The sequence below is a fragment of the Micromys minutus genome (assembly GCF_963924665.1).
Source record: "Micromys minutus genome assembly, chromosome: 6".
NCBI lineage: Eukaryota > Metazoa > Chordata > Mammalia > Rodentia > Muridae > Micromys > Micromys minutus.
In genome coordinates, this window is record NC_137975.1 from 25,360,149 (window position 1) to 25,385,299 (window position 25,151).

General features: G+C 51.9%; 3 protein-coding genes across 6 annotated transcripts in view; 2 read left to right on the forward strand and 1 right to left on the reverse strand.

The window, feature by feature from the left end:
- Positions 1 to 1,722: 1,722 nt before the first annotated feature.
- On the forward strand, positions 1,723 to 9,524 carry CHI3L1 (chitinase 3 like 1). Of its 2 annotated transcripts, none has more exons than XM_080917914.1 (10): positions 1,723 to 2,626; positions 2,891 to 2,920; positions 3,625 to 3,826; positions 4,258 to 4,314; positions 5,096 to 5,246; positions 6,279 to 6,400; positions 7,510 to 7,633; positions 8,107 to 8,289; positions 8,782 to 8,898; positions 9,058 to 9,524. In XM_080917914.1, the coding sequence occupies exons 1-10, from the start codon at positions 2,602 to 2,604 to the stop codon at positions 9,196 to 9,198; spliced, it is 1,152 nt and encodes a 383-aa protein (XP_080774040.1). In that variant the 5' UTR covers positions 1,723 to 2,601; the 3' UTR covers positions 9,199 to 9,524. The 2 variants fall into 2 exon arrangements, with proteins under 2 accessions (XP_080774040.1, XP_080774041.1); XM_080917915.1 differs by having other exon boundaries at positions 2,294 to 2,307.
- A 3,951-nt stretch (positions 9,525 to 13,475) lies between these two features.
- Positions 13,476 to 21,055, forward strand: MYBPH (myosin binding protein H). Of its 2 annotated transcripts, none has more exons than XM_080917794.1 (11): positions 13,476 to 13,772; positions 13,857 to 13,991; positions 14,645 to 14,812; positions 17,037 to 17,125; positions 17,345 to 17,540; positions 17,718 to 17,857; positions 18,372 to 18,531; positions 19,566 to 19,702; positions 19,814 to 20,000; positions 20,243 to 20,295; positions 20,757 to 21,055. In XM_080917794.1, the coding sequence occupies exons 1-10, from the start codon at positions 13,550 to 13,552 to the stop codon at positions 20,257 to 20,259; spliced, it is 1,452 nt and encodes a 483-aa protein (XP_080773920.1). In that variant the 5' UTR covers positions 13,476 to 13,549; the 3' UTR covers positions 20,260 to 20,295; positions 20,757 to 21,055. The 2 variants fall into 2 exon arrangements, with proteins under 2 accessions (XP_080773920.1, XP_080773919.1); XM_080917793.1 differs by having other exon boundaries at positions 20,760 to 21,055.
- Positions 21,056 to 21,194: 139 nt separating this feature from the next.
- Positions 21,195 to 25,151, reverse strand: part of ADORA1 (adenosine A1 receptor) — a 31,161-nt gene continuing 27,204 nt past the window's right edge. For both annotated transcript variants that reach the window (XM_080917796.1, XM_080917795.1), the window contains one exon: positions 21,195 to 23,363. In XM_080917796.1, coding sequence (XP_080773922.1) covers positions 22,724 to 23,363 — 640 coding nt within the window. In that variant the 3' untranslated portion in view covers positions 21,195 to 22,723. The remainder of the gene's footprint in view (positions 23,364 to 25,151) is intronic.

Here is a 25,151-nt window from a genome sequence, read left to right on the forward strand (position 1 = left end):
GAGAGTCTCTGTGTGTTGAAAGCCAGCTGGTCTACATAGTGAGTTCCAAGACGGCCAGAGCCATACACTGAAAGCCTATACAAACAAACAAACAAACAAACAAACAAGAGAGCTAGTCAGTCGAGCCTTATGCCGTTTTGGATCCTTTCCAAGCCCCTTGATAAGTTTACAGTGATCACAATTTATTTGTAAACTCGAGATAACCCATCAACCATTTTCCCCTCATCCAGAAAGGAGCACATCCCCTCCTGGTCTAGCTGAAGGATTAAAGTTTTTAGTGAAACCACAAATCCCCGTTGCGTGTGAGGTGTGCTGTGATTGGCCCAAACGCTCTTTGTGGATCTGTAGGCATGGCTGTTCAGGCTCTGTGACTTGACTGAGAGGCATCCTGCTCACTCTGGTGGTTGTGACTTTAGGCCCAAAAAAAGCTTCACTAGGAGGTTCTTTCTTTATCTGCTTATCGGCTGAACTGGTGGCACGAGCAAAAAAAAAAAAAGTACCAAAGCCAGCAGGACAGCAGAAGAAATGGGGAAATGGGGCGGCCGAGGGGCAGCAGCAGGGGCAGCAGCAGGGGCAGCAGCAGGGGCAGCAGCAGGGGCAGTGGCAGCCTGGAGAGCAGGCAGTGGGGAAGCTGAGGAGGGAAATGAGAAGAGAAGGCAGAGCTGAACAGGCAGAGCTACAAAGAGCGGCCCACCGACCGGAAGTAAAGACAGTTGAATAGAGTGAGAGAACGGCCAGTGAAGAAGAGGGAGGGATGTTGGAAACAGGAGACCGAAGGCTGAGGCAGAAGGCTGTCAGGAGCCAGAAAAAACACTACAGGCCCTGGTCACCGGAAAGGTTCCAAAGAGCTGTTAAGCTTGTAAGAGCCAAGGGTCTCAGATACCCAAGACCAGAGTGAAACCCTAGCCTCTGTCCACAGCTGAGGAATCTTGATTCCTAGGCCTGCCTAGGTGTGATGCTGCCTGCTGCTGTGAAAGGGACCCGAGGGCTGGCACGAGGGCTGTAATACCTGTGGAGCTGAGGGCCCTAGGCCTGGAGTCCTGAGGAGAGCTGTAGTCTGGAAGATTCTACCTGCCGTTTTTCCTGCCTGTTACCACCACTGTCAATCTGCTGCCCAACGCCGAGAGCTCCTGAAGTTGCTAAAGACCCACACTGGAAGAACTCCTTTGCTATTAAGGATTTCTATTCAGGCAGAGCCAAAGGTCCTCAGAGAGCTGACTGGTAGCACCATCACCCACCTACAGCGGTTATAAAAACAAGGGACTAGGAAACCCTCTCTTTAGTTCAGTGTCACCACTGAGTTCTGAACTTTCATTTACTGTCTATTGCCTGTGTGTTGTGTATGGTCTGCAAATGGGATTACCCTGGATCTTGGGCCCCCCTCCCAAGACACACAGACACATACACACACAGACACACACACACACACACACACACACACACACACACAGAGAGAGAGAGAGAGAGAGAGAGAGAGAGAGAGAGAGAGAGAGAGAGAGAGCCCAAAAACAACAGGGACCAGAGCACTCAGTTTCAAGACACAATTTTGTTCAGTGGGTTGTTATCATCATTAGATCTTTTGGGTTTATGTTTGTTTATTGTTGCTGCTGTTTAACTGAATATATCAATGCACACCAGTAATCCCAGCGCTCAGGAGATGAGCGCTTCCCTTACCTGAGCCCCTCCTTTCACTAAGAGCCCTGGAAGGGTTTCGATGGGGTGCCTCAGTGGGTTTGGGTTCCCAAAGCATTCGTAAGAGGAGGAGCGATGCTAATCCGAGAGCTCCCTGCTGCTGCTGCTGCTGCTCCCGGGGAAAATCCACCCCTGCCATTCTTGCTCCCTGTTTTATTTTATCATTTCCCTGATCCCCTCCAGTGGACATCGGAGCCTTTCCTGCTCCTCTGCCTGGGGAATTGGAACTAGGCGGAGTCAGCCTCGGGGCTCAGAGTCTTCTTTGGAATTTCCCTCTCTGGTCCCAATTTCCCAGATTCAATAATCAGCAATGGCTAAAAGGAGGGATTTGGGACTCCTCTCGACTCCCCAAGTCTGATCCTCACCTAGACTCTGACCAGGTATGGAAACAGCCAAGAGACAGAGAAAAAAAAAATCTGAGGAGGAGGCCAAGCAATATAATGGCGACCTTGTTTGCAGGCCATGGCTTACATAACCCATCTGAGCCTGCTTTGACCTGGCGGAAGGCCTGGACGGAGAGCTGGAGCCGCAGACAGGAGCTGCCAGGAAAGCGGGAGACTACTGACAAGAAACAAGACATAGGAAGAAAAGAAATCACAGGAAGGCTTTGGAGAGGTGACTGTCACACCCAAGGAAGCCCTCAATGGTCACCCCCATGCCCTTTCAGCTGGCAGGGACTTGCAAGGCTTGGCCTTTCAAAACCCCAGGGTTTCCCAATTCTCCTGTAGTGACTCTCCGCCTCCACTGGCCAGCAATTGAGTTTACACACACACAGTTCCTGTAAGAAGGACTTGTTTGGGGGGTGGGGCAGTGGATGGGATGGGTATAAGAAGGAGGTGTGGAGCCTAAGGAAGAGGCCCCGAATAGGAAGCTGGGTACCAGGAGAAGCACACCTCTGCTGAAGCCAGGATGGGCATGAAGGAGGCACTGACAGGTCTCTGGGCTGCAGGCTTTTCAGGCTAAAGGGCCCAGAATACCCAAAGAGCTACTGCACAGGGGCCCCAGTCTCCTACCTGCCAGAGGAGAGGGGAGGGAAAGGAGGAGGGTGAGTTGGAGTGGGGAGGGGAGGGCAGATAGAGAGCAGAGCTTGAAAGGGAGGAGAGAAAGGAGGAGGGGGCAGGAGGAAGAGCAGTTGCCCCTCCCCTGCCACCAGGTCTGTCTGACCCTGGATCCCCATCCTCCTGCCCCCCCCCCCCAGGTTTTGCGGTCCTGATGCTGCTCCAGAGCTGTGAGTACTCACCTCCTTGCCCTCCTGGAGGAGGTCTTAGCAGGAAAAAAATCCTCTTCCGGTTTCTTCTATGGCTCACGGGGCTCGGGATGGCTTGTTCAGTCAGGGTGGTGGGTGTAGGTATATTGCCTTAGCTTCCACTCCATCTATTTGAACGTTTCCAAAATAGCCAAAGGCTTCAAAAAGGCTCAGATTTACTGAAGGCTTCCACAAACTGCCCTAGAGAACACATCAGGAGCCACAGGGATGAGTGAGGCCTGCTGTTTCCTTCCACAACCAAATGACTCCATTTACAGTAGGAGGAATTAGAATAGAGGAAGAGCTTCCAGTGAGCTCCGCCTTGGAGACTGCCATTCTAGGTGAGCCGTCAGGAAGGGTGACTCCCACCAACAGACCCACAATGCCATTCTTTAGTCAAAGACCACTCCCCTCACTAAAGGGCAGGGCCTATATAGGCAGGGCATCTGACACTGGATGGCACAGCTGGGCCTCTGTCCTTTTTGGTAGCCACTGCCTCCAGGAAGTCCTCTGTCCTTGGACTGAGTCACACTTCACCCTCATTCATCAGCTTTCGTCATGCAAAGGAGGTTGGCCCACTCCTTTCTTTTAAGATCTTTCATTTTGCTCAACACTCTGTCCCCATGCCCTGGCCCACACCCTCATACCACATTGGTACTCCGTCCCACCTTAGATTTCTCCTTCAGGCTCTGCTTATAAGCTGGTCTGCTACTACACCAGCTGGTCCCAGTACCGGGAAGGCGATGGGAGCTGCTTCCCAGACGCCATCGATCACTCCCTGTGCACCCACATCATCTACAGCTTCGCCAACATCAGCAACAATGAGATTGGCACGTGGGAGTGGAATGACGTGACACTCTACGGCATGCTGAATGCACTTAAGACCAGGTTGGAGCACAAGATGATTGGGGAGGAAGGACAGAGAGCTGGACTGGTCCAGAAGAACCCGGGGAAGATAGCCAGAGGTCCTCGGCTTCAGTAGGAGGATACCACGGGCGGGTGATGGCTGTGTTGGGGACAGTAACACGGTGACATGGAGCATCATCGACAGTCCAGAGAAGGGGTCTCTCTCATCCCCACAGTAGCTCTGTGGAGTATGATACCACTGTGGGTCCCCTGATCTCTCATTCCTTGGCTTCCCCACTGTGGGGAACCCGAGTCACCACCATAGAACCTCTGCCTGTTTATAACATCAGAAACAGGCCCTTCATCCATCCCTCCCTACAAGCAAGAGCTCTTCTATGGTCTGCAGACATGGGGTCCCCAGTGTCATGGCAGCTTCACCCCATCTCTGCTCTCCTCGTTACCCTGCTCCACAGAAACCCCAACCTGAAGACCCTCCTGTCTGTCGGAGGATGGAGCTTTGGCTCAGAAAGGTAGGACTTTTGGCTGGGGCAGATGGAGTAGAGAGGTAGAGGGATGAGGTTCGATGCTGAGGGTCCCTATTGCTCCCCACTCACAGGGCACAGAGGCCTCAGTGTTGGTTGCCTTCCATGTATTTGAAAAACCAGGACCAGAGGGGACGAGGGACTTAACAAGTGGAGTTCCTGCAATGCTTTAAAAAAAAATCTTGAAAACTTGCCAGGCTTGGCTCAAATTTGCTGCAAACTCTGGGCTACCCTTGACCCCCCCGCCAAGTGCTGGGATTATAGGCAGGCACCAGTGCACCCCTTTCTTGCAAAGCTCTTCTTACTACAATTCAGGCATGAGAGCAACTTCCAGGTTGCTGCCATAAAGGCTGGAAGTGTGGGAAGGAAGCAGTGGGAGACAGAAAGGGTTGAGACTGTCAGTTGAGCCTTAGAGTAGTAAAAAAAAAAAAAAAAAAGAACAGGGGAGGGGCAGCAAGGGGGTTGGACTGAGCCCTCTCGGTGCTGGAGCCCTTTCCTAAGTGGTTGGACGACCACAGGAACCTCTCCTGTTCTCTTCTCCCATTTTACAGACAGGGAAGTGTGAGTCAGGGAACTGTGCAAAATTGCAGGCTAGCCTGGGGCACTAGAAATGCCTGGCCCCTAAGTCCCCAGACCGGATGCCTCCCCCATAAAGCTCTCCTCGATCTGTTAGTTCATGCCCCTGCTCCCAAGCCCCGGGAACCCTATTGTAGGGTCAGGGTGCCTGACACGTGGGTATCAAGTTCACTCTGCGGTGATTTTATTCTAGATTTTCCAAGATTGTCTCCAACACTCAGAGTCGCAAGACTTTTGTCCAGTCGGTAGCCCCATTCCTGCGGACCCATGGCTTTGATGGGCTAGATCTCTCCTGGCTCTACCCTGGCCCAAGAGACAAGCAATATTTCACCACCCTGATCAAGGTGCTTGGCACTGGGCAGAGGTGGGAGGGGAACATCGGTATATGGCCGGTGAAGCTCTCTTCCTCTAAGAACCTCCCAGAAATGAGCGGAAGGGCTCCAGCCCTTGTTATAACTACTGTGGGCGGTGGGGGCGGAGCCCTAAGGGGGCGGAGCCCTAAGAGGCTGGAGCCAGTGGCTGAGGACAGCGCCACTCAGTGAGATGTCTACTGTCTGTCTACTGTCCAGCTCTCCAACTGATGCCACCCAACATGTGCACAGCTCAATCTGGGGGGGGGGAGGGGTGTCAAAGCACCTCTAGTTTTCAGAGGCAGAGAGAAAACAAACCATCTACAGTACCATGGTGAATCTCTTTGATCTTGTAATTTCATGTAAAAAAATATGCAGACTGAGGACCACATGTCCTCCAATATCATCACCCACCATATGATGGCCTCTCCAGGACAGGGAGTCACTAACTGCTAAAAGGTGTGCACTGGGTTTAAGGATGATGTTGGTTCAGACCATACTGTGCCTATGTATGCATGTTTGGGTTGGGGGGACTGAGTGTGCACATGCATAGGTACATGCATATATGTATAAAACGTTTGTAAAGACCAACCTCCATTGTCATTCCTCAGACACATCCACCTCGCTTTGTTCTTTTGAGATAAGGATTCTCATTGGCCTAGAACTTAAACAAATAGAGTAGGCTGGCTGGCTGGCTGGGAAGCCCCCAGGGATCTGCCTGCCTCTGCTTCCCCAGTGCTGAGATTACAGGCACACACCACTATGCCTGGCTTTTTATTCTTTCCGTGCGGGTTCTGGGGGTCAAACTCGGGTCCTCGTACTTTATAGACTAAGCTATTTCCCCAGATTTCAAATGATATTTTAGTAAAAGCATGAGGTTAGCTGAGGAGGAAACAGCAGCAGACCATTTGCCTTGTGCCTCAACTCCAGGTAGGTGGGGAAGATCAGCAAGGTACCCAGGACCTCGGTCTCCCTACACCTCTCTCATGGGCCTGGCCTTTGCTTACCTGCCTCCCTCTCAACCAGGAACTGAAGGCGGAATTCACAAAGGAAGTCCAGCCAGGCACAGAGAAACTCTTACTCAGCGCAGCTGTGTCAGCGGGAAAGGTGGCCCTTGACAGTGGCTATGAAGTCACCCAGATAGCCCAGTGAGTTTCCTGCCCCGGTAGCCCCTCAGAAGCCTCCAGGGTAACACCTTTCCCCACCCTATCCTCTCATCTCATGAAGACTTAGGAGTTCCAAAACATTGATATATAAACTTTGGCAAGTTCTCTCCCCCTCTCTCTGTGACTCAATCTCCCATCTGTTAAGTGGACCACACTGAGACTTTACTTCCTTGTATGCCTGGAATGATATTGCTTTGGAAGAAGTAGTAGAAAGAATTATACGGTTCACCTGCCACTCCAGGGTGCTCTCTTTATGCTAAGCAACCCACAGTGAGAAAACATCATGCTTCAGCATGCAGAGGGAGGCAGCCCCCTTTCCTATGTCCCAGTACCTTTCCCCTTACACAGCTACACCACATCTCTCCAAGAGCACAGGCAACTTCAAGGAAAACCCAGGAGCAAGGACTATGAAATCTACTTTAGAACTTTAGGGGTATAATTTGTCTAGTGATTTAATTGGTAGGCAGAAAAGAGGTGCTGTACCCATTTGTTGGAATCCCTCAAAACTCCTAAGAGAGTTGCACCCCATCTCCAAAGCTCATACGGTTGCCTTACACCTACAGCCTCTTCTCCATAGGGCTACTGAGCACTCCCTCCCCATGCAGGCTAAGCGCTGGGAACTTATCCTTCCATGCTAGGTTGTTATGGTACTTTTAACTGACCTTGGCCAAGACAAGCATGTCAGGAGAGGAGGCTGAGGTGAGGCAGAGAGTCCTATGCATGTGTATGTATGTTATGCATGTGTGTGCATGTCTGTTCATGGGTGTGGATGTGTGCTTGTGGATGTGCAGATGTGTGCTTGTGTGTGTGTGCATGTGGTTGTACACTGTATGAATGTGCATGTATTTGTGTGTGTGTGTGTGTGTGTGTGTGTCTTTTGAGAGCCTTGGAGATTAGCCCATTCTCACCCTGAAGGCACCACCAGAACCCAGAGCCTGGGTGTGCTCCAGAAAAGTGGAGCAGTACTCAGGACAGCAGTTTTGGGTGGATGTCCTATTTCTCTGATGCCTGCTTCCCACATCCTGCTAGGCCATGTTTATGAAGTCAAGAGCATCTCTAATTTCCCACTCATCTCCAACTCCTTTTCTCAGACACCTGGATTTTATTAATCTCATGACCTACAATTTCCATGGAGCCTGGCGCCAAGCCACAGGACATCACAGCCCCCTCTTCCGAGGCCAGGAGGACACTAGGTCTGACAGATTCAGCAATGTGGTGGGTTCCTGGAAGGGATAAGGGAGGAAGTCTCAAAGCCCTATCCCCTGCCAGGGCACGCACAACCTCTCTTTTCAATGCATGCTTTGCAAGGTAGGTTAGGAAAGACATTTCACAAGTGGGGAAACTGAGGAAAGCTCGGCAGTGTAGACTGAGTGCAGAAGTGGGCAGGATGAAGAGGCTGGGGACTTAGAGGTGAGAGTCTAGCTTTAGCCTTTCATCTACTCCCTGTGCAGCCGAGCCAGCCAATTGCTGTCTGCCATACATCAATAATCCCCTCCTGTGCCTACGAGGAGCTTTTCAAGAACAAACTCATTTTTAACTGGCATTGTCTGTTCCCAGAGGGATGGGGATTCCTAGTTGTACCATGTAACTGTCGCTGCATCTGTCTCAGCAGCAGTATTAATTGTCCAGCCTTACGTGCACACCACCCAGCCCGGCTAACTGTTCCTGCTGTCTCTGCCCTACCCCAGGACTATGCTGTGGGGTACATGCTGAGGCTGGGGGCTCCCTCCAGCAAGCTAGTGATGGGCATCCCCACCTTTGGGAAGAGCTTCACTCTGTCATCTTCTGAGAGTCGGGTGGGAGCTCCAATCTCAGGGCCAGGGTTACCAGGCCGGTTCACCAAGGAGGAAGGGACCCTCGCCTACTATGAGGTAAGAATATTTCTTCACAGTCTATCCCAGGGAAGATGGGCCTCCCTCACCAAACACTTTCTCCTTTGGGAGTAAAAACAAGCTCATTTGCTCCTGCATTCCCTAGGAAAGGCAAAGGGGGAACTTAAGCCTTTTATTCCTGAAACCCTCCAGCAGGGACCAAGCTCCTAGAACATTTCCCTGACTTCAGACCTTGGGTCTTTATTCCGGTCCAGGAAAAGCAATGGTCAAGAGTCTCTGTGGGCACTTCATCTACACCTCTGCCGCTCCCAGTGATCTGCGGGCAGACCTGGCTGTCTGCTCACCCAGTTTAAGATAGGGGAGGCTGTCAGATCTCTAAAGCCCTGGGGCAATAGCAGCAGAACTCTGGGATATTTGCATCTGCTTTTCATAAATTTGCATGAAGCCGGAGCCTCAGGAGAGGGAAGCGACAGGCTGAAGGATGACTTCTACTGGCCGGACAAGCCTCACCACCCTACCCTGTTCTTTCAGATATGCGACTTCCTCAGAGGAGCTGACACACACAGAATCCTTGGCCAGAAGGTTCCCTTTGCTACCAAGGGCAACCAGTGGGTGGGGTATGATGACGTGGAGAGCGTCAAAAACAAGGTAGGTTTCACTGAAGCCACGCCCCGGAACAAAGAAAGGGAGGTTTTCATGTTCCAAACAGCTGGTGTTGGTATCCTGCCCAACTTGGATGTGTGGGAACGTCTGGGGAAGGGCCCCAGAGCAGAGTTTCCCGACACCTCACCTCACCTCCTCCACCAGGTGAACTACCTGAAGAGCAAACAACTGGCTGGAGCCATGGTGTGGGCACTGGATTTGGATGATTTCCGGGGCTCCTTCTGTGGGCAGAACGTACGCTTCCCGCTCACCAACGCCATCAAGGAGGCCCTGGCTGTGGCTTAGCTCCTCCTTTCCCACAATGGTACCCCCACCCCTCTGGCCAGGAGTCTGGTCACTTGCAATGCTAAGTCCCCCAGCTGGGCCTCAGTTTCCCTCCATGGAACCTGTGTAGGGGGCCGCAGCAGGCTCAGCCCTGGTGAACAGGGAAATAAGGTAGGATGGTGGGATTGTGACAGTCACAGTGTGAGACAGATACACGTTCAAGTACATCCCTCTTAACGAATGCCAGTTCTCAAGACTCTTAACTCTCTTTCCCCCAGCTCTCCTGACCAAAGGACACCTTTTTGGCAAGTTATAACATCAAGTGGGCAAACATCTTACAGGATTCAGGGACCATACTAATTATACCCTCTGCAAAGCCCAACTTGAAACCTTCCCTTAGGAACTTAATCGTCTCTCTGTCCCACTTCCCTTTCCCTAATTCCACAGCTGCTCAATAAAGCGCCAGAGCTTAACAGAGTGCTATACTTGTGGCCGTCTCTATGGGTACATGGGACCATGGCACTCCCCTATCTTTTCTGGATTTCTCTCTCTGAGACTTGGGAAATGAGGTCTCGGTGCGATGTCCAGAGCCCTAAGGAGCCTCAGTGGGAGGTGGGAAAGTATAGTCTTTACCTGAGCATGACTGCCAGCAACCCAGATACCGAGGCCATTGGCTTTCAGATTTCCAAATTAAGTTCCTAATGGAAAGAGATTGTTGCAGGGCCTGGTAAGAAGACGTTTAACCCTCTGACTCTTTAGAACAGTGGTTTTCAACCTATGTGTCTTGAACCCTTTAGAGGTCGCGTATCAGATACCCTGCATAACATATCTTTTGCATATCGGCGATTTCCACTACGATTCATAACAGTAGCAAAATTACAGTTATGAAGCAGCAGTGGAATCGTCTTCTGGCTGGGGGTCAGCACAGCATGAGGAACTGTATTAAAGGGTCATAGCATTAGGAAGGTTGAGAAGCACTGCCCTAAAGTGGATGGCCACAGGGTGATGGCCACAGGGTGGGAGCCCAGGAACCCAGAACATTAGGGCCAGAATGGAAGGCAGTGGGTTTTTATGCTACATGGGGCTGGGGTCTCCAGACCCTTGAGAGTTGGCCACCTGGCCTCAGAGTCACATGACCCACCCAACTGCTAGACTGAAAACTATCAACAGCCCGATGCTGTCACTGTCCCCAGCTCTATCCTTGTGCCTACTCCCCCTTCACACTATTCCCTCAGCTCATAAAGAGATCAAAGGTTTCCTGCCCAGGCTGGCCTGGGGCAGTAAGAAAGGAAGATGGAATAGTACTGGCTGAGAAGAGCAGCCATTTTGCAGTCTTTGTGTGTACGAGACGTTCCCACCAGGGTCTTGTGAATTCCTAGGAGCCCGGACATGGCTTTATCAAGGGATCCTGGATAAGTTGTATTCTAAACCAGCTTGAATTTTATCTGTGGTTCCTTGATATTTGGATTCTCTGACCTGGGATAATCATTAGTTGTCTTGGTGTTGATGACTGTGCTTTGAGGTGGAAAGAAACCAAGGCCAATCTGTTGCCCTGAAATCTGAACCAGCTGGAGCCAGGCACATGCAGCCGATTCCAAGGTTACCACTCTGCTAAAGGAAGGTGCTTGGCCAGAGTCTTAGGGGTACAGGATACCTGGTATTTTGTGCTGGCTAGTGGGCCAAGCAGTCTCTAACTCCTGCCCACTGTCCACCCCACCACACAAGGTCTTTAAAACCCTAGGGTTGTGAGTTCTCCTAAGAAGTGTCTCTATCCCTTGAGGCCCTCCCCTTCTCCCAGTTTGGGACAGGTTCTCCTGGCTGACTCAGGCTCCTGCCGAGTTAGTCACATTCACTTATAGCTGCAGCGTCAGAAGCCAGGGTGGAGATCACTTCTCCCTACCGAACACAACACTGAGTCACCGCACAGAGGACATGGACACCCAAGCAGAGGTGGACACGGGCTCTCAGGCCCCCTGCTGACACTCTACACAAAGGCACTGGGGTTGAGAGGCACCTGCACTGCTGTTCCGCCCCCCCCCCCCCGTGCTCAGAAAAGGCGAGAGCCAGAACGTTGTTGACAGCCCTAAATAAATTACACGTCCATTTATTCCCGAATTGTGAGATGCACCATACCTGCTTGAGAGGGTGTGAGGGCTAGTGGTCTGATTTGAAGAGTTAATGGAAGTGTATTGAGGGGGAACCCTAATGAAACTTTGGAACCTCTGTAGTCACAACTATCCTGTCCCCTCAACTGGAGGCTGTCATTTCAGGCTACCCTTGGCCTCTCCTTCCTTTATTTGGCTTGCCACCTATGGATGAGAATTCACCATGTGGCCCTGCAATTGGATTTCAAGGATAGGATGATTACCATGTTTCTTTCTTTCTAGATGCTCTGTATTTACATTTGAGATGTTATCCCTTTACCCCACCCTGCTCCCGTCCCTCCCTCCCCCTCCAGTTGCCTTCACAAAGGTGCACTCCCTTCTGATCCCCCTCTCCACCCATTGCCTTGTCATTCCCCTACATTGGGACAACATGCCCTCTCTGGAACAAAAGTCTCTTCTCACATTGATGTCAGACACTGTTATCTTCAGCTACATATGCAACTGGATTAATAGATCTCTCAAAGTGCGCACAGAGGTTGGTGTTTTACTCCATTGGAGTTTTGGAGGGTTTGGTTTGTTGATAATGTTATCTTCCCATGAGGTTGCAACCCCTTTCAGCTCCTTAGGTCCTTTCTTTAGCAACCTCATTGGTATCCCCAAGTTCAGACCGATGATCACCATGTTTCTGTGATTAGCCCCTTGCTCTGTGAGATCAGCTGTGGTTCCTCACCAGCATCTGGCTTCTGCTTTAGGACAACACGAGCGATCCAATTGTTTATCCACCTGCTGTTCAAAGACAGCCATTTCCCTGAGACTTGTGTTGTTATAAGTGATACAAGTAGTATCATCGGGTGTCCTGGGAATCCAGACGTGGATGCTCAGAGCCACATATCAGACACAGTATGGATGCCACCACCCCATCCCACCCCACCCCACCCCCCGCCTCATTTTTTCAAAGTCGTTTCTCTGATCCACACTCCCACCCACAGAGAAAATTTTGACTGCTCCTCCTCCTCCCTGACACATGGTATTTTCTGGATTTCAAATGATTACCAATCTTAACATCTTGAATAAATGCATCAGTGACTAGGAATTTGTCTGAACTTGCCCTGCTTCCCACACTGGGAGAGTCTGTGCCCAGGTCCCTTTTTGAAGAGGCCAGGAGATTCAGGTCTGTCTGTCTTATCGTCAAAGGTAAGGGTGCTCAGTAGTAGGGGGACTAAGGTCTGGGGATCAGTGTGAGCAGAAGCCAGAGGGCTTTTTTTGGTCTCTGCTATGGCTTGAATGTTCCCACTAAAACCCCTCTAGTTGTTGGAAAGAGGGGACTTTTAAATTAAAAGTGACTAGGCCATGGGACACGTCCCTTGTGAACTGGTTAATATCACTAAGGGAATGTTTAGTTATCTCCAGAGTGGGAACTGGAAAATAAAGGGTGTGTTTTGTCCATCTTCCTTTGTCTGGCTTGCCTGCTCTTTGGATTTTGACTCACCTCAAAGCTCTTCAGGGGGGTGCGGGGGAGGGGGGGATGGTCTTCGACTTCTCAACCTCTAGAGCCCTGAGAAAGATCACCTCTATGATTTATAATCCACGGACCCTATGGTGCGATGCTACAACAGCTGAAGACTAGTCACGACAGTCCCCTTGCCCGGGACTCATGCAATAGCACCTTCCTCTGGCCAGCCTCACCTCCAGCTTCTCAGTTCTCACCTCTGTATGGCCCTTAGCCTCACACAGTACAAGTGGGAGTCCCCAGAGACTGCAGGGACCAAGAGAAAGGGCAAAGGCAGAAGGGGCAGTGCCCACAGGGAAGGCTGCTTCAAGTATTCTTAGTTCCAGTCTCTGCTCTGAGGACATTCAGGCCCAAGGGGGCCCTGAGAAGACCAGATCCACGGAACTGACTTGATCTTCCTTTCCAGATGGCAGGTCTCATTGCCCAGCCCCTGCAGCTCCATCGGTATGCCAGCTCGTCTATCTATGCCCTCCCTGATGGGCACTGGCACCCTGGCTGTGAGGTCTAGCTGGGGTGATGGCAAGGTAGTATGCTTCTCAAGGGGCCCTTGTGGTTCCTCCCCCAGAGCTATTCCTGGACTGGGTGCTCCCTGCCCCCCATCCCCCTGCCTGACCTGACCCCACAGCTGGGAATGGTTTGCTGGGGGTGGGGCAGCCCCTGCCTTTATAAGCATGGTCTTAGCCTGGAGGCCCAGACCTACCACTGACCCTTAAACACTCCAGCTTGACCCCCGCCCCACGCACACACCAGCTTAGAAATGACAGGAAAAGCCACCTCTGAGGCCTCTGTCTCTACCCCAGAGGAAACAGCACCTGAGCCTGCCAAGGTGGCCACTACTGAGCCTTCTGGACAGGTGGCAGCGTCAGCGTCCACCGGGCAAGAGCAGGCTCCAGAGCCACAGAAGCCTCAGGCACAGGACCCTGCCACCCATGAAGCTTCCGCCACGCCTGCAACCACTAAGCCTGAACCTCCAAGCGAAGGTGACCGGAAGTGGGGAAAGGTGAAGGGAGGCAGGTATGCAGGGAGAGGTTCTTCAACTCACCCTGACTTCCTCCTTCATCCAGATGTCCCCAGTGCCCCACTGCGGCTGACCTTGGAGGATGTGAGCCACAGCTCCTTGACTGTGAGCTGGGAGCCCCCCGAGAAGCTGGGGAAGCTGGGGCTTCAAGGCTATGTGTTGGAGTTCTGTCGAGAGGGAGGTGAGCACAGGGCTGAGCCCTGCTCCCATCCAGCTGAGCGGGGACGGGGTGGGACCCCCACAATGGGTCAGTCCAGGATGTAACAAGGGTCTAAGCAGGTGTCTTAACTGCCTGGCTACCACCTCCTGCTTCATAGAACCTCTGAAGGCACAGAGATGTCCAATGACTTATGACCTCAAGAGACCTTCTATCCTCCCAATCCAGGTAGCCTCTGACTATTGGGGGGGTAAATGATTTGATAAGAAGGGAAGGAGGAACTGAATCTCAGAGGATCTTTTCCAGGGGGACTTAATCCAGGAGGCAGAAAGTAAGGAAGATCCAGAGGAGACCATAAAGTAGGAGACAGTGAAGATGGCTAGGGAAAGTAACCTCCCTCTCGGATAGCCACATTAAACCTGGCCTCTGTCTCTGCCCCTACCTTGCTATGTGTGACTTGGTGAATGTGCCCAGCCTTCTCCGGGCCTTCTGCATCCCTGTCTCTGGCCACGATTCCATAGTTCTAACACTGTCTTACAAAGTCAGAGAAAGAATGAGAGAGACTAGAGCCCAAGAGCGTGGCCAGCCTCTGCCCATCACCCTTGAGAAGGAAAGCCTCCATGAGAGGGGTGTCCCTGCTACACCACTAACAGCCAGACATTCTCTGCTGCCCTCAGCCTCAGAATGGGTACCTGTGAATTCCCGGCCCATGATGGTGACCCAGCAAACAGTTCGAAACCTGGCCGTGGGAGACAAGTTCTTCCTGCGTGTGACTGCAGTAAGCGCCGCAGGGGCAGGCCCTCCAGCTGTGCTGGACCAGCCTGTCCACATCCAAGAGATCACTGGTAAACCTCTTTGCCTCTTGCTCACAGACTAGATGTAACAGGGAAACTGAGGCCATAGTCAGTAGGACCAGGCAGTCATACCCCCCGCCACCCACCATCTCAGGATAACATGCACAAGCCACATGCTAACGTGCCTTGCCTTGTGAAAGGTTCAGGTTCCTCAGCAGCAAGGAGGAACTCAAAGACGATACTTCCCTGAATGGTCCAGCCCCATCCCCCACCATCAGGGAGCAGCATCTTGTTGTCCAGAGACAAAGTCAAGCTCCTGATGCCAGAAGCCATCCATCCTTACATCTTCCTAATCGTAATCTCTGAAGCCAGAGAAGTTCATTTTCTATTTCCTCAAATCTGGGTTCCAGGGTCTCTAGAAGTTCCGGGACACAGGGAAGACCTGTTTGCTCCATGTTGTATCCTGACCCTAATGGAAAGAAAAGGAGGCTGTACAAAGGGGCCATGAAGGCTTCTTCATCCCCAAAGGGCAGTGCCTCTGTGGAGACCCAGAGGCCAGCTGCTGTCCCTGTTGCTAATATTTCTATTTGCAGGGTACATTAACCTTAGTGCCTCCCTCCCAAAGCTGATCAAGTTTCAGACCGTTAATGACACTGAGTCATTTGGTCTGTCTTAGCTATCTGGGGTCAGTGCGGGGCCCCAGGGTGAAGAGAGACACGGGCAAGCAGGTGTCTGAGACCTTCTCCATCTTCCTTCTTGTTCCTTGAGGGATGAATGGAGGCTGGAGATAGAACCCTACATTTCTAGTCAAGGCCTCTAGGAAGAGAAGGTGTCTCAGCCATAGAAGGGGTCAAATGCGGATTTGAAGAAATATGCTGCTTTAAGATCTAAAGACACAGAAGACCAGAACCATACACTGTTACAACTTATCCAGACCAGGCAGATCCCAGGGTGGCCCAGAGACTCCTACTGAGTCACCAGTCTTTCTGTAGTCTCAGATTCTGCTGCCACACAGGACTGTTCATAGCCACCGAGCTGCCCGACATCTGCTCTGGTGGTTGTCAAGAGCATTATCTGAGTGAGATAGCACCCTCCCCCCAGGTAAGCAGCAGGATGTGTGTGCTGACTCCAGCCTAGTTGGCAGAGTCCCAGACCCTCCCCCAGGACCCCAAGAAGCTCAGGCTCTGAGATGTCTCTGAGGCCTGGTGTTGAAGAAGCAAGCCAGACTCAGCACCTACCTCTCCATTAAGATTCCTCTGGCAGGAGAGGAGGGGATTTCCTGGAGAGAAAGTGGGGTGGAGACTATAAACAAGGGGGAACAGCCGGACCTCTCCTGGGCTGGGCAGGGGACAGTGGGGGCCTTGTCCAGGATCCTGAGCTGCTCAGCTGTCCCCTTCTTGGCCACCTGGAACTGCCAGGCATTCCTGGCCTCGTGGAGATGTCCCTGGAGCATTCCAAACCGTGATGCTCTGGAGCCAAGTGCCTGCTCAGCTAATCCTTGGAGACACAGTGTTCCTTCTTACTCTGTCCCCTGCATGCCACTGACCAACTGCTGCCACCTGTTTGCTGCTTAGGAGGCTCAGGCTTAGTCCCCACACTGTCCCCCAGGGACAGGAACGGCAGCTGCTGCAATTTCCCTCAGAATGTCCACTGGTACCTGATTGGGCCATAGTCAGGGATGGCTTCCTTACCAGAGTAGGGGGCTAACATAAGACTTAACAGGACTTGGCCACTGTAACACCGCAAGACTGAAAGGCCCGAGAGCAGAAGTCCTTGTATCTGCTTTAGCTTCTGTACAAAGAGCCAGAGCATCCCAGCAGGCCTGAGGGTTAAGGCTTGAGCCAGTGAGGCTTCACTTCCTCAGAAAGTCCTGGGCTCCTGGGGTGCTGAATCAGCAGGAATTGAGCACCCTGCTCCCCTCTCTAGGCACACTGGCTGACAGGGGCAGAGCCTGCCTCCCTCCAGGGGGAGACAGAGAACCATCCAGGCCCATCTGGAGCCTGAGAATGCCTGGGCCTTAGGGCAAATCCCAGCCTGGCAACTGGCCGGGAGTGCCAAAGATACCAACCAGTTCACACTGCACAGTCCCTGACCTTTCTGGAGCCTCTCAGTCCTTGGCTCCCCAAGGGCCTTAAGGGATTTGGGTCCCTCGATCTCAGAATTGAAGGCTTTGTCCTCCCAGGAAAGAGGCAGCTCAAGCTATAGAAACATAGTAAGTAGGAGCTGCCCTGTCTAGGCCAAAACACACACTTGTTTTCCCCTTCTCCTGCCTCAGAAGCCCCCAAGATCCGTGTTCCCCGACACCTTCGTCAGACCTACGTCCGCCAAGTGGGAGAGTCAGTCAACCTGCAAATTCCCTTCCAGGTAGGTGCAGCTCACTGGTAAGAGCCTGGCGTGTCAGGGGAGACCTGGGGATGTCAGGATTCTCACAGGGGTTGGCCAGTGACACTCAGCTGTGAGTAGAGAGTTGGGCAGCCCCCAGGGCAGGTCACACACTAGAGGACATGGCCCTGGCCGGCAACAGTGGGGCCAGTAGGCTGTGCTTATACCAATCTGTACTCACCCCAAGCCCATCTTTGTCAGGGGAAGCCCAAGCCACAGGCCTCTTGGACCCACAATGGCCACGCCCTGGACAGCCAGAGAGTTAATGTGCGCAGCGGGGACCAGGACTCCATCCTGTTCATTCGCTCAGCTCAGCGCTCAGACTCGGGCCGCTATGAGCTCACCGTGCATCTGGAAGGCTTGGAAGCCAAGGCCAACATTGACATCCTGGTGATTGGTACATGGGCAGAGGGGAAAGGGCTGTCTCAAGACCATTGTCTCCAACCTCCCACCCCAGAGCTGGTGGGGGGGCGGAGGGTAGGCTAGGGTAGCATGTCCAGTGGCAAGTCTTGGGTATGGAGACTTTGCAGCAGACCTGCCTCTCCTCGCTGACCTTCAGTATTTGATCCTGCAGAGAAGCCCGGGCCCCCAAGCAGCATCAAGCTGCTAGATGTCTGGGGTTGCAATGCTGCCCTCGAGTGGACACCACCCCAGGACACAGGCAACACAGAGCTCCTGGGCTACACAGTGCAGAAGGCAGACAAAAAGACAGGGGTGAGACTGGCTGGGGCCTAATGGGGGCGGGGAAAGAAGTCCGGGTCAAGAAGGTCCATCCAGCTATGAGGTTCTGGATGACCAGGTCAACTACTGCTGACTGACTCCCTGTGTGACCCTGGGCTAGCCCCTAACCCTCTTCATACCTCAGTCTGTGTGGTGCACTGCATTAGGCTGCTATGGAACTATCTATCTTATCATGAAGATATTTCATCTGCTAAATGTAGATTCTGATGCAGGTGATTGGGGCTGGGTGATGGGAACCCACATATCTAAATAGTGCCCAGGTAATGAGGCTGCGTGTCTGCCAGTCACATCTACCGAGGCTTGCGAGCTCTTGTGAGTGACCCAGAAGGTTCTCCTCCCACGTCTAAGTCCCTGAGGCCCCATGCTGGATGGTTTAGCACTCCCAGAGCTGGCACATGGAATGAGCCCCTGTGAGGAGGACTAGGGTAAGCAGGAAAGATAAGCACCGGGGTAAGAGCTGAGGGTGACCTAGCCAAGCTCTCCGCAGCAATGGTTCACAGTGTTGGAGCGCTACCACCCTACCACCTGCACCATCTCAGACCTCATCGTCGGCAACTCGTACTCTTTCCGGGTCTTCTCAGAAAACCTGTGTGGCCTCAGTGACTTAGCCACCACCACCAAGGAGATGGCTCACATCCACAAGGCAGGTAAGCGGGTTTGAGCCTGGGCAGAAAGCTGGGTCAGGATGGGTGAACCAACATCGGTCCACTTCTTCCGTGTCCCACATCCCTCTCGGCTTCTCCTGAGCCACTGCTTCTCCCACCCCCACTCAGCAGCTCTGCGTGGGTGCGTGGGCGTGTGTACGCACACTGACGGGGAATAACTGTAAATAACCGGCTGGACTGATTTTAGCAAACAGTGGAGCAAGGCTATGCAAATGAGCAGTGCCCCCCCCCAGGCTGTGTACGTAACACCACAGCAGTCACTGGGTCTCCCGCACAGTGTCCCCAGGCACACTCTGCAGGGTAATGTGTACATAGACTGGCAATTGCTAAAAAAACAAAAACAAAAACAAAAACAAAAACAAAAACAAAAAATCGCCCACACAAGCCTGGCTTCAGTATTTACTGTCCCACTGAGCATCTGTCAGTGGGGCCAAATGTGAAACTACAGGGCAATGACCCCTGTCCGTCCCAAATCCTCTCTGCAACACACACATACACACACGCACACACACACACACACACACACACACACACACACACAGACCCTGGAAGCCACACTTTTATTATTATTCATTTTAATTACATTTATTGGTGTGTGAGTGTGTGTTCACATGCGCATGTGCATGTGTAAGTCTAAGGACATGTCCGTTCCCTCCTCCTACCATGTGGGTCCCAGGAACTGAATTCAGGGTGCTGAGCTTGGAGGCAAGCACCCTCGCCTGCTCAGCCATCCCACCACAGAAGCCAGAGCATCACGGCTGTGAGCATTTTGTGTTTGAAAAGGAATTCCAGCCGGGTGGCAGAGAGGGAAATGGAATATGATGTTCACCTCTTGTGGAAATCCTCTGTGGCTCAGGTTTCCCCACCCACTCCTCTCCGTTCACCTCCTGCTTAGCCTCAGCCCAGCTCAGCTAGGATTTCTCTGATGTCTTCACATGTTGACCAGGTTGAGCGGCCCAGTTGAGGCCAGTCTTCAGAATTCCCCTGTATAATGTCAAATTTTCCCCTGGACCTAGATATTACTGCCAAACCTAGAGAGTTTATTGAGCGAGACTTCTCGGAAGCACCCTCTTTCACGCAGCCCCTGGCTGACCATACCTCCACTCCTGGCTACAGCACACAGCTCTTCTGCAGTGTCCGAGCATCGCCTAAGGTCAGGGGCCCTGGGCTGGTGGGGTGGGTAGAGGCAGCAGGGTTGAAAACTCTTAAGAGCTGTCCCAACCCTTGCTCTTACTTCATTACCCTCTTCTGACCTTGTTTCCAGCCCAAGATCATCTGGATGAAAAACAAGATGGACATCCAGGGTGACCCAAAGTATCGAGCTGTCTCTGAGCAAGGGGTCTGCACCCTGGAGATCCGGAAGCCCAGCCCCTTTGATTCTGGGGTCTACACTTGCAAGGCCATCAACGTGCTAGGGGAAGCCTCTGTGGATTGTCGGTTGGAGGTTAAAGGTGGGAGTCAGAAGGTTGCCCTTAGCACTCTGCTGTAGGGACAGACTGAGCCCCTCTTTGGAGCTGGACTAGATGTAGCACAGAGTGAAACTGGAGCGGAAAGGGGTCAAGAGCTGTTTGTGTGACTTTCTAAGTGGGAAGATGTTCTATTTGAGGACTGGGGTGCTGGGGATCATTGACCTCAAACCTCTCCATTCCCTCCTGCCTTCCCCCAAAGCTCTAACCTGTGGGGTCTCTTTCAGCCTCTGCCACACACTGAAGAGTGACACAGGCAGAGACTGGGACAAGGGGACAGGTGAGTAGCTGGGCCCACTCCTTCAGTCGCCTCCAGCGAGAGCGTAGTGTCAAAGAGAAGAGTGGGAGAGGAGAAAACACAAAATGTCACTGGAGACGGGGAGGGGAGGGCAGGAAGGCGGTAGGCAGATCTGGGTACATTTTTGTGGCAAAAGACAACGAGCATGCATGTTCAGTTTGGTAAAGACAGTGCAGCGCTGGGCCATGCTGGTGAGGTCCAGAAGGAAGGGTACACTGGCTGGTCACAGGACAGCATGTAGTCTTGGCTCTGAGTGACGACTGTAAACACAGGCATTCTCTTTCCTCATTCGAAAAGTAAGGACCCAGACCTTGCCCTGCCTTCCTCATTTGGTGGTTCTGAGGCTCTGGGTAAACTAGGAAGTCTCCAGAGCTGCACTGGACGGAGCTCAGCATTGGGAATTGAGCCTGAGGAAGGACCTGACTCCCCACCTTCTCTTCTAGCAGCTTGGTCATATACCAGGATGCAGATGGACATTCTTTGCCAGGTCCTGCAGACCTGAGGATCAGACCCCCAGGCATCTCCAAGACCAAGATACCATAGGAACCATGGGGATGGACCTCTGGTACCTGCAGCTTTCTTCCACTAGAGGCTGGGTCCGGACCCAGGAGTGGGCCTGGCAGGCCACAGGTCATAACCTTCTGGGTACAAGAGAGCCCCAGAGGTGCAGAGACTGGTACCCCTCTGCAGAGTTGTACAGCGTGTGAGAAGCATTCAAATAAAGGTGTGTGGTGTTATAGCATGGGGGTTCTGTGGCAGTGAGTGTCATGGTAGACGGGAAGAGACTATGTCACTATGAAGGGGAGACACTGTCAAGATTAGAAAAGTGCCAACAGGAAGGGCCTCACAATAACACGGGACATTTTTTTAGACATTTTAGTGTTCTGGATCTCGCCTTCTGATTCACAATGTGCCACCCTAAATGTGTAACTATAGCAACAGACACACCATCTCTGGAACTTTCCTTGTTCCATCTGCCTCCACACCCAGCTCCCAGCTTCTCCCCTACCCCTACCCTTACATCTTCTCTGCTGATGTGGTCTGGTTGCCCTCTGACAGTGCTGGGGGGTGCCAGCACCCCCCTCTCCACAGGGGTTCACAATCCTTTATTAAACATAGGGGCCTCCTTGAGAGCCAGGGACACCTTACCTCCAACTGATGGAAGAGCCTGGAATCAAGACTTGAAGGAGTCAATATTTACACTGGGAACCTGTCACCTCCTCTGCCTGCTGTCCATGCAAGGAAGACATCCAGGCTCAGCAGAGTATGGACTGGTCCTACCTGAGACCTTCCCACAAGCCTACACTCTATTTGTAACACAGCTTCTGAGCTAAATCCACCTCCAGGAGCATTTTTGGATCTTTAAATGCCAGCAAGGTACTTCCTCACACTGAAGACAGCGGTCTCCTCCTTTGGTCTGGTCTGGCCTGTCACACTTCACACAAGGGGTGCCTATGGTCGCCTGGGATCATCTTGGATGCTTTCCTCCCTCTCCTCCCCCCTCAGGCAGAATGCTCCCAAGGGTTGTCCTTCCTGGGGAATCTCTTCTCCTGGGGTTTGGAAGCAGAGGTGGTGTCTCTCAGGAGAGTCCAGGCCTGCTCTGAGAGTTGGTGAAGCTTGGTGGCCCAGACAGAAAATTACACTGGAGACTCCCAGGAAGTTCAGGGCAAGAAGGGCTCAGTGCTGCTCCCTGCTGGCTGTTTGAGGACAGCACCTTCTGCACTCTTCTTATTCCCAAGGACATTGTGGCCCACTGGGAGTCCCAGGCCTTGAACAAAGCAAATGTGAGAGACAATCCCTGGACCCATTCTTTCTGCCTCTCCTAAGTATAACCCCGGGCTTCTCAGGGTCAGGAGAGCAGGCATCACAGCACCTGTGTGAGCAAGAACACAATCCTTGGAGGAGGGGCTGAGGTCTCCTTCTCTGTGGTTTACTATCTTCTCCTACAGAACAGGAGAGACAGCAAAGCCAGGACATATACACTTCTCTCTATCCATTCACCTCTAAGGGACTGTCTTCCTCACCTTGAAGTTGGTCCTTTGGGCCACCAACACCTAATATCAGACTCCCTTGTTTGACTGTAGGAGCCAGAATATTGTAACCCTGGCTCTCTGAACTGCTCAGAGAACAGCCAGGAATGGAGCACACAAGACTATCCTCACACCTCAAGGCACCCCATTCCGTACCATAGCCTGCCCCACCTCCAAGGCACAGGTCCCCAAGGTACAGGGCAGCTAGCTCCTTATAGAAGGGGCTCTATTCCATGGCATCTCTTCAGAGCCTCCCTGGTGTCCACAGCCCACATCCCAGCTAGTAAAGCTGAGGAAAAACAGTGGGATGGGAGGACAGGGAGGACATGGGGGTTAAACAGAGAGCCACTGGGCATGAGCTAGACGGAGCAAGGCAGAGTCTAGTCATCAGCCTTCTCCTCGGGGAGGTCTTCATCAATGGGAGGCTTGGGCTGGCATCGGAAGTGGTCATTCCAAATCTTCAGAAAGGTGACTCGAAATTTGTGGATTCGGAAGGCATAGACGATGGGGTTCATGGCCGAGTTGCCGTGTGTAAGGAAGATGGCAATGTAGATGAGGATGCTGGGTTTCTGGCAGGTGGGGCAGAAGAGGGTGATACAGTTCAAGATGTGCAGTGGCAGCCAGCTGAGGGCGAAGAGGAAGAGGATGAGGGCCAGCGACTTGGCGATCTTCAGCTCCTTCCCGTAGTACTTCTGGGGGTCACCCGAGGACGCTGACACCTTTTTGTTGAGCTGCTTGCGGATCAGGTAGAAGACCTCCAGGTAGATGAGGACCATTAGGAGCAGCGGCGGCAGCACCCAGACGAAGAAGTTGAAGTAGACCATGTACTCCATGCTGATAACCTTCTCAAACTCACACTTGATCACGGGCTCCCCAACACTACCATTGGCTATCCAGGCTTCCTCCACCACACTCAGGTTGTTCCAGCCAAACATGGGCGTCAGGCCCACCACAAGGGAGAGAATCCAGCAGCCAGCGATGGCCACTGCTGCCCGCCGCTGAGTCACCACTGTCTTGTACCTGCAGAGAAGAAGGACAAGGTCTGAGAAGTGGCCCCATGATTGTATGTGGGCCCCTCCTCCGGGGCTCACCTGCCCCTGGGCGTCTCTAAGATGAGGCTTTTACACATCCAAGGCCTAGGGTGAAGTGTGTCTTTAGTTCAGGGAGCTAGTCTTTAGGTCCTAAGATTAGTCCAGAGTTTGTAAAATCTAGCCTCGTTTCTCCTTCAGCAGAGGGAGGAGGAAATCCTGATTATCAATAAATATAATGCAAGCCAGGTAATGGTGGCACACCCTTTGACCCCATCATTTGGGAAACAGAGGCAGGCAGATCTCTGTGAGTTCCAGGACAGCCCAGTCTACAGAGTGAGTTCCAGGACAGCTCAGTCTACAGAGTGAGTTCCAGGACAGCCAGAGCTACACAGAGAAACAAAAACAAAACAAAAAAAGAAAAGGAAAGCAAAACAAAATAACAGAACATAGTAGCAAGAGTCTTAAGCAACTGGCTCAAGTACAGCTCACTCACTGAGCTCACAGTGACCTCACCACTGGGCTGTAACAGCCTTAGGGTTGGCGGTACAAAGACAGCCCACTAGACAGAAGTGAAAACAGCCCCCAAAGACTTCCCAAGACCACACAGAAGCTAACATCACTGTCCCATGCTTCTTAACATGTCCACATTTGCTCAAAGAGTCAGGTGGTGAAAAAGCAAGAGCCTTTTGACACCAGGCCTACTTCCTCTGGTCCTGTGGTCTCACTGTGAGCATTTCATCTCCTCCTTCCCGGCTTCCCATTACCCTCAAGTCATTGCATAAGTTGGTGTCAAGGACCAGCTCAGCAATGCTCGGCTAATTGGGATGATTCTCAGGGAAAAAGCCTGGTGTTGGCTGAGCATCTGCTAGCACTTCATACTTCCTCCCATCCACGCACTGACACACTTGCATGGATGCTGTTCACAACAGACATTCATCAAGGATTTCTGCGTGGGGCATTGTTCTCATGCTGGGAACAAGGTGAAAATTCCTACCTCTGTGTTTGTAGATTCCTCCTATTTGTCTATCTTTTTTAAAAAACAAAATTTACACACACACACACACACACACACACACATTTTGGTGTTTTGCCTGCATGTATTCCTGTGTGAGGGTGTCAGATCCCCTGGAACTGGAGTTACATACAGATATAAACGGCGATGTGGGTGCTGGGAATTGAACCTGGGTCCTCTGGAAGAGCAGCCAGTTCTCTTAATGACTGAGTCATCTCTCCAGTTCCTGTTTATCATTATTTATTTGTAAAGATTTTTTTATTTTTATGATTTTGAATGTTTCATCTGCATGTATGTGAACTCTGTGTGTGCCTGATAATCATGAAGGTGGGAAGAAGGTAAATGACCCCTGGAACTGGAGTTACCGATGGCTGTGAGCTGAGGTGTATGGGTGATGGGAACGGAACCTAAAGCTATTAGCTTAACGATCTCTCCAGTCCCTGCTCAAACATTTAAAAAATTTTAAATTACATTCAGTGTGTGTGTGTATGTATGTATGTACATGTGTGTATGTGTACATATGTATATACATGTATGTGTGCATGTGTGTATGTGTGTGTGTATATATGTCTGTATGGGTGATGGGAATGGAACCTAGAGGTAATAGCTTAGCTATTTCTCCAGTCCCTGCTCAAACATTTAAAATTTTTAAATTACATTCAGTGTGTATGTGTGGTTGTGTTTGTATGTGTGTATATGAGTGTATGTATATATGTGTATGTGTGTATATGTGTGTGTACGTATGTGTGTATGTGTGTGTATGTA

What these genes read in the sequence shown, in the direction of transcription:
- CHI3L1 (XM_080917914.1), top strand. Translation starts at nt 2,602, where the DNA reads ATGGGCATGAAGGAGGCACTGACAG. An exon ending in GAAGTCACCCAGATAGCCCA is followed by an intron (nt 6,401 to 7,509) that starts GTGAGTTTCCTG and finishes TCCTTTTCTCAG; the next exon opens with ACACCTGGATTTTATTAATC. An exon ending in GGACCCTCGCCTACTATGAG is followed by an intron (nt 8,290 to 8,781) that starts GTAAGAATATTT and finishes CTGTTCTTTCAG; the next exon opens with ATATGCGACTTCCTCAGAGG.
- MYBPH (XM_080917794.1), top strand. Translation starts at nt 13,550, where the DNA reads ATGACAGGAAAAGCCACCTCTGAGGCCTCTGTCTCTACCCCAGAGGAA. An exon ending in CCACATCCAAGAGATCACTG is followed by an intron (nt 14,813 to 17,036) that starts GTAAACCTCTTT and finishes CTCCTGCCTCAG; the next exon opens with AAGCCCCCAAGATCCGTGTT. An exon ending in GGCTCACATCCACAAGGCAG is followed by an intron (nt 18,532 to 19,565) that starts GTAAGCGGGTTT and finishes CCCTGGACCTAG; the next exon opens with ATATTACTGCCAAACCTAGA.